Below are 12,476 nucleotides of genomic sequence, written 5' to 3' on the forward strand. Positions count from 1 at the left end.
CTTCTTGGATCAATCTAGCTTAATCATGCATTTATCTAGCTTGCACATCATATCATTTTAAATCCTCCGTCTTGGTGTAGTCAAGTCACTGGGATTGCTCATCTAGATTTGAGAGAAAATCCACACTTGCATCTCTTAGGGGGCGATAGGTCGCTTTGCCATGGTTTATCTTTCATTTGATTTCAATTCGATAACCATGCTTGTAATGATCTATTGAGTGTTTCTGTTGCTGCTGCAGGTACCCTACTTCACACTCATGATAGGGTATATTAGGCAAGAAACACAAAAGAGAGCTAGACTTGGGCAAAGTTATACATAGTCAAATGAGATGACAACACTTTACATTATCGTTTTTTTTTTAATTATTAAGATGTTGGTATAGATATTATCGTTAAGATAAACTAAACTTGTGTCAATTTTACTATAAGTTATTGATTTGTGACCATACTCTAAAGATGATATTTCTTAATATTAATGTAATTCTTTATTTTTTTATTTACCTTAAATTTATATAAGATGATGTCAACAATAATTGAATATGGATTGAAACAATTTAAAAATAATAAATAAATAAATAAAAATGGCTAAAATACTCCTTTGAGTCTTAATCGTTTGGTAAACATTGGTAAACATTAAACTTTATTTTGAAGTATAGTTTCTTAAATGAAATGTTGAAATTTGATATTGAATCTCTAGATATTATATTTTGTTAGCACCTGCTGGCTGTCTAATTAGATCGTGAGCCGTGACATCATTATGGATTTTGGGTTATTTTTTATGGTCTTATTCATAGAAAACGGAAGCACTTCCTGCAATAAACCAGTTGAAAAAACCCCCCCAAAAAAAAAAAATCCTGCTCTTGACCCATAGGTCTGTACATTTTCAAATAGATTATGTTCATCAAGTGTTGGAAAAAAATTTGTAACCATCACGCTCATTAATGATGTCAAACATGGGAAAAAGTACACTAACATAATCTTGTGCCGCAGTTTTATATTCATTCTGCTCACCAGCCCACTGGTTTTGAAAACAGAAACCTTGTCATGTAATTACCACTGGACTATGACTCCCTATGTTGATTATGACATCTAAACATGAAGACGCAATGAAATTTTTGCTAAACCACTCAATGCATTTGAGAAAACCAAAGCCAAGACAATGAATGTTTCCCATGGTTTTTTAAGATTGTTTTAGTATTTTAAACATATAAATTGCCAGTGCACCTTGTTTCTATGCCATACTTGCATTCCCATATGTTTTCTGTATGATCAATGATCAAATCAAATAGATTTTACAGTTGTCTAAATTTTCTGAAAGTGCTTTGATATCATAGGTTTGGCCCTCTGCAAATTAAAGTTCTAGAAACTCTGAGAACAAGAGTATAGTTGGTATTGTGAGCCTGAAATGGCAGAATCAATAGGAATTCCCAGTGGGCTTAAATTCAGCAAAGTTCCAGAGGTTTGTCATGATGATTCTGCTGCACCCATATCGGCCAAGTCCAAAGAGGAGTTACTTTCTCTGCAAAAGAAGGTTTCGAAGTCCTCATCTGTAAGGGTTGCGAACCAGAACCATAAATTGATCTCCATAAGGTAAATTGTTGTGGGTCTATTACCATGGAATTTAATTATATATATGCAATATATAACTTGATCCTCATACAGTAAGCTGATTCTGATTTATTTTTTCATATTTTGTATCTATATATATACACACCCAAATGTGCATAGTTGCAATTTCTGCAAATACATCTACACACATTTCCCATCGCACATAGGAAAATACGTGTGTATATGCAAACATATATACACGCATGCATTGGCATTCCTTTGTTTGTTTTCGTAGCTAAATCTTCCACCCTTTCTCACATATAACAATCTGATGAGCATTTTTTTATTTGTGGTGTAGTTCGACTTTAACCCCCTTTTCAGGAAACAGAGGCCCTAGGCTGGTAACTAAGGACCTCAAGAAAGGAGTTCAAAAGCTCAGGGCCATTGCTACCGAGCATGCTACCAAGCACATTGAGGTTCCTTCTGCTCTCCCAGAGGATGTTGATCTAAAGTTCACCAATGTTCTCTACAACTTGTCTCCAGCAGGTATGTTCCTCTGCAGGATATTTCATCTGAAGAAAAGTTGCAGGTGTTAATAGTTAAATCCACTGGCTATTTTTAAGATATGAGTGAATTGGCAATTTGAAATGATCTACCCAGATAGTGGATTTTGACATCTGGACAATTAGAACTACATGAATATACAGATTGCAGATGTTCAAATTTCGGATCCAGCAGCATTGAGGATTTTGAGGATTTTGATTATGGAGAATCGCTGTTAGCTTGCAAACATCATAGGGTCTAGAGCACTTGGCATAAGTTGAATTTGTTATTGGTAGATAAGTTTAGGTCAATTCTTTGGCTTTCATATTAGAGATTCAATAAAATTTACGTGAGTTGTACGTCTGCATAGCATTAGCTTCTTCCTCCTGATATTAGTTTTATTGCATCTATGAAATGTTTTGATAGCATTGAAGCAGTCATCAGGAAACTTGGATTAGGAGAGACTCGTCCTAAAATTCACATCCACTGGCTGGTCACTATATATAGTTTAATTAATGGCTATATCATTATTTATACACCCCTAACCTCTGATTTGAAATTCAAGCCCCTGTCCTCAACCCCAAAGCTGTACCTTGGGCATCCTGATTACTAAAAATTGAAGACTATTGCGTTCCACGGTGATACTTGCAGTTAAATAGAAGATCTATAGACATTTTGGATAATTCTAACGTGTCGAATGAACATCACTTGATACTTATGACGATTCATATAAGTTGAATTTGAGGCATTTGTTAAAACAAATTTTCCTTTCAATCTATTGTTTATAATTTGTTTTCCTCGGTTTTTGGTACAGAGCTGTATGAGTATGCTCTCCACGAAGAGGGTTCTTTCATGACATCAACAGGGGCCCTTGCAACTCTTTCTGGTGCAAGGACTGGAAGATCTCCAAAGGACAAGCGTGTTGTTAAAGATGATATCACTGCAGGGGATGTCTGGTGGGGAGAGTAAGTACAAGATTTTCCCGTGTCTCTTACTTTTAAGTTTGTTTCAGTAGAACACCATCAAGGTTACCATATTTGAAAAAACAAACCGCATGAATTCCTTGGTGTCCCAAATCCCATCTAAGGGAATTCCTAGAAAGCTGAATGTGTGCACCATGGATCAACCTAGGCCCCGGTTCAATTAATTCTGTACAGCCAGCCATTTTTATTGGTTTCAATATTCTCTTGAACCTGATTAGTTAACATGGAATTAAAAGTTATAGCTTTCAAGTAGCAATTGGCACTTTTTAGCTACATTGTCTGGTATAGATCAGCAGCATTAGTAGCATTAGTAGAGCACTTCGAAGCAGAAAGATCTCTTCCAGAGTATGGGAATACGTTTAACTTATTTTGCATTGCTATTTTATCTTTCAAAAAAATTATTGATTGTGCACCTTATCTTTAACAGAGGCTCACCAAATATTGAAATGGATGAACATACATTCTTGATCAACCGAGAAAGGGCTGTGGATTACTTGACTACACTTGATACGGTATGTATTCCATTAACCATTAAACAGCAGAAATTGTCAGATAATATATTAATGAAAAGAGGTCTTGAAAGTCAAATTCCCTGGGTGATTAATGCCATGTTTCCTGGATAAGCAATGGACTGCAATTTTAATGAAAGGCCTATTTTGTGATAGATATGTAAAATTCAAAATTATGAGATATTAATCATTTGATCATTTAGTTCAACCTGTTGACCCTCAGATCAATTTTATTTCATAAGGGAGCACCTTAAATCATTTATACAAGTGATAATGAGGTGTAATGCATCTGCTTTGTTGCATCCAAGCAGATATTTGCAGCACTAACAGAGGTCCTAGGTTTAATTTGGCTTAGCTTTCATGAATTTGCAGGGGTTTAGATTGTCAAACATATAAAAGAAAAAAGTTATGTTATCAAATGATATTTTCTTTGCATGCAGGTATTTGTCAATGATCAATTTTTGAACTGGGATTCGGAAAATAGGCTCAAAGTGCGAATCATTTCAGCTAGAGCATACCATTCTTTGTTCATGCATAACATGTGAGTGGACTTTGCTTTCCATGCTTCTTTTCAAAATAAGATTATTATTCTTCCTTGCTTAGAGGATAAATATCTTTATTTTCCCTGGACCTTATTTTACTGCAAACTACATTCATATGGATTTTGCCTTACAGCTTTGTTTGGCTTGGGACAGGTGCATACGCCCCACACCTGATGAGTTGGAGAATTTTGGAAGTCCAGACTTTACTATTTACAATGCAGGGCAGTTCCCCTGCAATAGATTTACCAACTATATGAATTCTACGACAAGTGTAGATGTCAGCATTGCAAGGAAAGAAATTGTAATTCTTGGAACACAATATGCTGGAGAAATGAAGAAGGGCTTATTCAGTATTATGCATTACCTAATGCCAAAGAAAGGAGTTTTATCTCTGCATTCTGGATGCAATATGGGAAAGGCTGGAGATGTGAGTCTATTCTTTGGACTGTCAGGTATTGCAGGTTTCAGACCCTAATTGTATTTCCAAGTTGAGTAATTTGATTTTTCTAAATATTAATGATAACAAAACTTTACTTTGTGAAGGAACTGGAAAGACTACACTTTCAACAGATCCAAACCGATATTTGATTGGGGATGATGAGCATTGCTGGGGTGACAATGGCATATCGAATATTGAAGGAGGTTGCTATGCAAAGTGTGTGGATCTTTCAAAGGAGAAAGAGCCTGACATCTGGAATGCAATCAAATTTGGAACTAGTATGTTTACCTTTTGTTTGTTTGCTAAATGAGTCTGACACTATTACTTGGATTTCAAATTTCTGTCATTTCAGCTCATACATAACTTTTCATGGCAGTATTGGAGAATGTTATATTTGATATCCATACAAGAGAGGTTGATTTCTCAGAGAAATCCATAACTGGTATATTATTTTGCAACTTGGACCTTTGCTTTTATAATCTTGTTTGCCACAAGGAAAACTTATTCAAGAGTGAATAAACTAAGGCTTGTAATATTTAGAGAAAATTCTTTAAATAATCTTTTTTGCAGAATATGGAAAAGGCAAAATCATTGTGGTTTTAGAAGTCTGGGACCTAATTGTTCTTCATATTTTGAATTACTGTGCCTCAATTGCAGAGAATACAAGGGCATCCTATCCCATAGAGTTCATTCCAAATGCAAAGATCCCATGTGTAGGGCCTCACCCTAAGAATGTTATTCTATTGGCATGCGATGCTTTTGGTGTTCTACCACCAGTTAGCAAGCTGACATTGGCTCAAACTATGTATCACTTTATTAGTGGTTACACTGCCTTGGTAAGCTCGATTGATATTGTTCATATAATTTCTTTTTGCAGTTTTTCTTGTTCTTGAATTTTTGCCATGGTTGCAGGTAGCAGGCACTGAAGAAGGAGTGAAGGAGCCACGAGCAACTTTCTCTGCATGTTTTGGTGCAGCATTTCTGATGCTGCACCCAGCAAAATATGCAGCTATGCTAGCGGAGAGGATGGAAAAGCATGGTGCAACAGGATGGCTAGTTAATACTGGCTGGTCTGGTGGCAGGTATGGTCAGGACTCGGAACAATATTTAATCAGACATTTGATATTGCTGTCATGGATTTCTCAGTGATAGGCGATTTTATTAAGCCTATAATTTACTAGAATTTGAACCTGATCTATGGTCCAAATGATGCAGCTATGGAGTAGGGAAAAGAATGAAGCTTGCTTACACCCGCACTATTATTGATGCTATAAACAGTGGCAGTCTGCTCGATGCAAATTTTATCGAGACACCTGTATTTGGTCTTCATGTTCCAGATGCAGTTGAGGGTATTCCATCAGAAATATTACAGCCCCATAACATGGTATGTTAATTTGAGATTTCTCAAAGCACAACTACACACTCACCATTGTGTTCCCACAAAATATTTCATTTGGTTATGTTTAGGCACTCGGTTACTTTCAAATGTATAAATGATTTGAACTTATGTGTAAATTTTGCTGCAGTGGTCTGACAAGAAGGGTTATGAAGAAACTCTGCAAAAGTTGGCTGGCCTCTTCAAGAAAAATTTCAAGAAATTTGAAGGTTATAAAATTGGCAACAACTCTAAGCTCACCAAAGACATCCTTGCAGCTGGACCACTTTAAAGATTTATCATTATTCTACTACAATACTACTTGAGATTTATAACCAGATTTTGTATTTACCAGCTTCAGGGCATAGTTTAATTCCATCATTACTAAAATGAGCTTCTTTTAGATTGATTTTACTTTCCTCTTCTTCAAGCCAGTGCGGTTTGACATCATCTGGCTCTCTTGTAATTAGGCTATTCTGGATTAGTATCCAGCTTAGGTTGATGTGGATCCATTAGTGCACTGCAATAAAATATATTGTCTACTCGTGAAAAAAATGGTAGACATATGTGGAGTAGTTGAGCTTCTCCACATCCTTATAGAATTAATTGCAAGTGGTGAAAATACTTTTGGTTTCCATTATATTATTTACCCATTTAAAATGTGCAGCTTAGTAAACTTGTTTTTAAGTAGAATTAGCAGATTGAGATCAATTGCTAAATTTCAATGTGGATTTATTAAGCTCCAATTGTATATCAAACTATTAGTTCATTCATTGCAAATTTGGCTTAATATGCAATCCTTTTGAAGTTAACTGTTGAGATTTGAGGTTATCCCATCTATTAAATAGATAGATGAGTGTAAATCTTTTTCAAGTTTTAACTGTTCAGGTCATCTCATCTGTTTAATAGATGTGAATATTGAATATCTGGGCAACTGAGAAGTGAGTGGGTGGGGGGGGGGGGGAGCTGGGGGGTGAATCGGTCGACAATTAAAATCCTCTTTAAATTTTATTCAAAGATCCTGAACACTTAGCAGAATTAATTAAGACAGATAAAACATGAAAGCACATGCACGAAATACCTCAGACACAATGAGCATTAGGATTTACGTGGAAAACCTAAGAAGGGAAAAACCATGGAAAATGTTAATTCTCAATATGAAAATACCAGTGAAAGTGATTTTTACAAAGGATGGCTCACTGCCAACAGAAGAGCTCACTACCCAAAAAGGCTCACTATTGGAGGGCTCACTACCCTGAAAGGCTCACTGCCAAAGAAAGAAAGATAGAAAGAAAATCCACCACTGAAACACAATTTGCATTGTCAGAACTACTTTTGGTAACTATCCGCAACACGATTCACAACAACAACTAGATTCTTTCAATCTTGCATGTCTTTTGCACAATTAGCCATTCACAAAAATGCCACACTAACTCATCCAAATCATACACATACATATAATATCTCTCGAAAAACATAATCTTCTAAGTCCACCAAAACAGAGATCTAAAATAGGTCACTACTAAACATTCTGGTGGTGGGGAGGAATGAGAAGTAGACCACATCACAACGTTCCTTATCAAACATATCAACATGTTACATATATCGACAATATTGGACTCAAAACATAAATGTTGTTATACATCCTCGACTTTCAGATCAAGCCAGACCCAAAAATAGCACTGAGAAACATTAGCAACACATCTTCTGAAAAGCCAAATCTTTCAGGAACGGCCATCAACATCACATACATACCAAACTTCCATTGTTGCTCAATATATCACATTCGAACCTAACCGGACCACAAAATTTGACATCAATGACAACATGGGTATGTGAAAGATCATGAGGGGCCAAAAAGTGGTGATATGAAAAAAATTGTCTTCTCCACTCGCCTAAAAACGTGAAAAATTCGTGTTCCGACTTTTTGCTTGGCTTAGATATCAATACATCTAGCCATGGCAAAAACCCAGTCAAATTGAATATCCATATCTTATATATATAATAATATATTTATATATTATATATTAAGTTTTAGGAATGGGATATCTGATTCCTGTGGGTATTTTTATACCCACACAGCCTGTGGGTCATTTTTTAACCATGGGTTGTGTGGAAGTTAGAAATCTGATATCGGATTTGAGCGGATATCCGATTTGGGGGCCATTTTTTGTGAATTTGTCATCTAAGGTATGATTTGATTGCACTTTTGTTTTTTGTCAATTTTTTCGCATTTTTTATTTTTTTGATAGAAACTAGGTTTTTTCATTTGACATATATCGTTCTTTCAAATTTGTTGATTAAATTCAATTTTTTGAATTCAATCAGGTTAAATGGGGGGTAACAATGATAATCTTGAACAACTACAACCGCCACAACCACCAAACCACCCTCAATTCAAGATTTAATTGGTCAAAATTTGAACCAATTGAGGGGCATTGCAAATGTCTACAGTAGAATCCTCCATCTAACCCCAATGTTAGATGCTCTGAATGTCATTATAAACAATGTAGAAACTGAGTGCGGAGCACAATGTCGCTCTTTTGTGATGAGATTTCATGAGAGCTAGATATGTGAATGGCTTGACCTATGATCAGGTCAAGGAGCCTGAGATTTCGAAAGCTGATATTGCCACATTGTTTGTCAATCCCCGCACTAGACAACCCGTAGATGTGAAAAAAAAAAAACTTTCCATCAAATGGTGTACAAAAGATGATATTGTAAATAACTTTTGGGATCGTTGGTGGATGGTTTTTGATAGACCACCCAACAACAATCTTGATGTCCCATTTTATTTAATTAAAAATTTGTATGTTGAGTTTGTTTTGGGCAAGCATGTCAACTACTTTGACATCAAGCCTTTCCAGGGTGTGGGTTTAGGTATGCCTCAAGATAGACTTAGGGCAATTCGAATATTACAGGGCCCATATGTTTCCCTTCCTCACGTTGATCCCCCACCTCCAGTACAACATCCAGATATCATTGTTGAGGCAGCGTCATGGAGTATTTCGGCTATTCACTCTTTGCGTAGCCTTTTAGTTTCTCAGACTAGGGCACTATCTTAGCCTTTTAGTGATGCTAACGGTGGATTTGACAGTGATGACACGTCCTCTTTGGCTCCACATATTTGTGTGTCGCATACTTGTGCTATGTGTGGCCAACCATGCTTAGGTCCTATTGGAGAGTTTGTTGATCCTCCCACTGACACTATTGATTATGAGATGCGTGATATGTCCGATGCACTAGATGTGATGACAGGGACTAGAGGATACCCTAGAGAGTCCTCACATGCTAGAGGCGAGGAGATACCTTCATCATACGCATATGATGTAGTGGTAAGAATAGTAATTTCATAGTGCATTTTATTTTAAATGAATGTTTATAAGAGATAGTATTAAGTACTAATGTTTATATACATGGTCTATTTAACAGTTGATTACTGAGGAGTTAACGTCATTTCATTTGGCCTTGATAGCTATACGGTACATATATTATTGCACCTACTCGTTTACATTTTTTATTGTACATACATGTCTGCCATTTAAATTGTCCTTAATTAAATTATATAGTAACTTGCATGTTTATCTTATTTTACTTTTGTAGGACACAAGTATCACGAGTGCGGTGCTGCACGATTCAGGCTCTGGTAGTGCAGTCTAAGACAAGGGAAAGGTAATTCAATGCAAACATGATTGAATTAAGAGTTTAAATAACTTATAATAATTATACATGTCTACATAGATTGATAGTTCCACATACGTGTCATCTTTATGTATGGGGAATTCTTGGCTTCACATCATTGTTGATTGTAGCCACTATACCCAAATAAATAGAAGAGATGCCTCAAGGACATGTGTGTATTTTATTTTGTGTTTAGAAGATATAATTTGTTCCCATCATCCACAATTATATGCTAACTTGTATTGAAATGTTATGTTTGTGAACATATATAGGTTGTATACAAAAATCTTGATGACATACTTGCTCTACCATTGATGTATTCCAGGACTCCTGCCAAGATGAAGAGAAAATGTGAAGATGAGGTAATCAAGAATTCAATTTGAGAGTTCAATTATAGTTCAATGTATATTGATTTTTATGTTAACTTTTTGAATATAATTTTATAGAATATAACTAATCTTAATTGTCGTTTTATTTTTCTTGTGCAGGATTCTTCAGAGATGAGTAGTGTTGTGAAGAGGATTGATTTTGATGATCCATCAGTAGTTTTGGATGTTATAGAACATTTTGGGATACTTACATATCTAGTTGGTATGTATATTTTGTATATGAACATACATTTACATATATCAAAATACATTTTGTTTGAGTTGGCATTTATGCCATTTTTGTATATGGACATACACTTGTAATTATTCAACATTTTGATATATAGAAGTTGAGATTCGATATAACTTGTTTCTCATGTGCATGGCATCATTATTTTAAACTTTAATATTCAATCCAATAATTAACAATGGTTAAATAATGAACAATACAATGTTGTTTGTATAATTTTGAGATTCTATATAATTTGTTCCATCTAAATCTTAAGTGTTAAATTTTGTTGCCTTTGGCAACTTCACCAAATTTAATGACCATATTGGTATTGTTATTAATCATAACATGGATACTTAGTAATGACAAATGAAAAGTACCAAAGCATCTTCTACAATGGAATGGAATTTCTTCATAATCGATTAGTTACATTTAGCAACAATCCCCTATCATTAAAGCCATCTCAGCAAAGAGATATTGTGAAGAGGTCCATTTCCACACGTTGCCCATTAAATTTAAGGCCTAAATATATGATCTCTAAACATAAACTTGTTTTGATTGTCATTCAGCTACTGAAAGAAACAAATTTTACCTTCCTTTCTTTTACTATCACGTGCAAAATTTGTCCACCCCCCACTGAATGTAGATATATTGTGCTTCACAATGCATTGTAACATTAGTTCCAACAAGTCCAATTAGGCATTCTTACCCTAGGCATGCTCCTAGTTTTTCCCCCCACTTGGTCGAACGCTCAGGGCCATACCCTATCGGCGTTGTTCCTTGAGCACCCTAAGTGCGAAAAATTGTCAAATTTTGATAGGTTGTATCTCAAAATCCATGGCACCTATAGATGATCCGTTTGAACCTATAGGATCACATGAAGACTGCCTACAATAGCCTGTCTTGTTTTTTCAAGATTCGGAGCGGTTTTCGTAAGGCAGAGATTTTTCACTTGACAAAAAAATCATTAGTTTCATTTAATGAAAAGTTGCCATAGAGCCCAATTATCGTTCTTCTTATCGTGGGTATGAACTATCAGTTCCAACACATTCGGCTAGGCATTCTTACCCTAGGCATGTTCCTTTCCCCCCTCCCCCCCCCCACTCGGTCGAACGCTCAAGGTTGTACCCTACCGATGTCGTCCCTTGAGTGCCCTAAGTGCCAAAAATTATCAAATTTTGATAGTTGTATCTCGGAATCCGTGGCACCTACGAATGATCTATTTGAACCTATAGGGTTACGTGAGGGCTACCTATAATATCTTGTCTCGATTTTTCAAGATTCAGAGCGGTTTTTCGTAGGGCAACGATTTTTTATTTGACAAAAAAAACATCAGTTTCATTCAATGAAAGCTGCCACGAAGCCCAATTCTCGTTATGCTCTTCATGGACGCGCATTGTCAATTCCAACACATCCATCTTGGCATTCTAACCCTAGGCATGCTCTTATTTTACCCCCCCACTCAGTCGAATGCTCAGGGCCATACCCTACCGGTGTCGTACTTGAGCGCCCTAAGTGTGAAAAATTATCAAATTTTGATAGATTGTATCTCAAAATCTGTGGCACCTACGGATGATCCATTTCAACCTACAAGGTCATGTGAGGGCTACCTACAATAGACTATCTCGTTTTTTCAAGATTCAAAGCGGTTTTCGTAGGGCATCGATTTTTCACTTGACGAAAAAATCGTCAGTTTCATTCAATGAAAAGTTTCCACAAAGCCCAATTCTCATTCTTCTTGTCGTCGCGAACCATTGGTTCCAAAATGTTCGACTAAGCATTCTTACCCTAGGAATGCTCCTATTTTTCCCCCCACTCAGTCAGACGCTTAGGGCCATACCCTACCAGCATTGTCCCTTGAGTGCCCTAAGTGCGAAAAATTGTCAAATTTTGACAGGTTGTATCTGGGAATCTGTGGCACCTGCAGATGATATGTTTGACCCTACAAGGTCATGCGAGGGCTATTTACAATACCCTGTCTCATTTTTTCAAGATTCAGAGCAGTTTTCGTAGGGCAGCGATTTTTCACTTGACAAAAAAATCGTCAATTTCATTCAATGAAAAGTTGTCACGAAGCCCCATTCTCGTTCTACTCATTGTGGGTGTGAACCATTGATTCCTACACGTCCGACTAGGCATTCTTACCCTAGGCATGCTCTTGTTTTTTCCCCCACTCAGTCGAACGCTCAAGGCCATACCCTACCGACATCGTCCCTTGAGTGCCCTAAGTGCAAAAAATTGTCAAATTTTGACAAGTTGT

At 36.3% G+C, this 12,476-nt stretch overlaps 1 protein-coding gene across 1 annotated transcript; it reads left to right on the forward strand.

Annotated features, from left to right (window-relative positions):
- The first annotated feature begins 882 nt into the window (after nucleotides 1-882).
- On the forward strand, nucleotides 883-6,544 carry LOC131075893 (phosphoenolpyruvate carboxykinase (ATP)). Its single transcript, XM_058012833.2, has 12 exons — nucleotides 883-1,589; nucleotides 1,906-2,093; nucleotides 2,905-3,055; nucleotides 3,501-3,585; nucleotides 4,023-4,123; nucleotides 4,278-4,576; nucleotides 4,668-4,841; nucleotides 4,940-5,005; nucleotides 5,221-5,399; nucleotides 5,476-5,645; nucleotides 5,779-5,947; nucleotides 6,090-6,544. The coding sequence occupies exons 1-12, from the start codon at nucleotides 1,405-1,407 to the stop codon at nucleotides 6,228-6,230; spliced, it is 1,908 nt and encodes a 635-aa protein (XP_057868816.1). The 5' UTR covers nucleotides 883-1,404; the 3' UTR covers nucleotides 6,231-6,544.
- The last annotated feature ends 5,932 nt before the right edge of the window (nucleotides 6,545-12,476 follow it).

Source organism: Cryptomeria japonica, chromosome 3 (assembly GCF_030272615.1).
Source record: "Cryptomeria japonica chromosome 3, Sugi_1.0, whole genome shotgun sequence".
Lineage (NCBI taxonomy): Eukaryota > Viridiplantae > Streptophyta > Pinopsida > Cupressales > Cupressaceae > Cryptomeria > Cryptomeria japonica.

What these genes read in the sequence shown, in the direction of transcription:
- LOC131075893 (XM_058012833.2), top strand. Translation starts at nt 1,405, where the DNA reads ATGGCAGAATCAATAGGAATTCCCAGTGGGCTTAAATTCAGCAAAGTT. An exon ending in TCTTTGTTCATGCATAACAT is followed by an intron (nt 4,124 to 4,277) that starts GTGAGTGGACTT and finishes GGCTTGGGACAG; the next exon opens with GTGCATACGCCCCACACCTG. An exon ending in TATTACAGCCCCATAACATG is followed by an intron (nt 5,948 to 6,089) that starts GTATGTTAATTT and finishes ATTTTGCTGCAG; the next exon opens with TGGTCTGACAAGAAGGGTTA.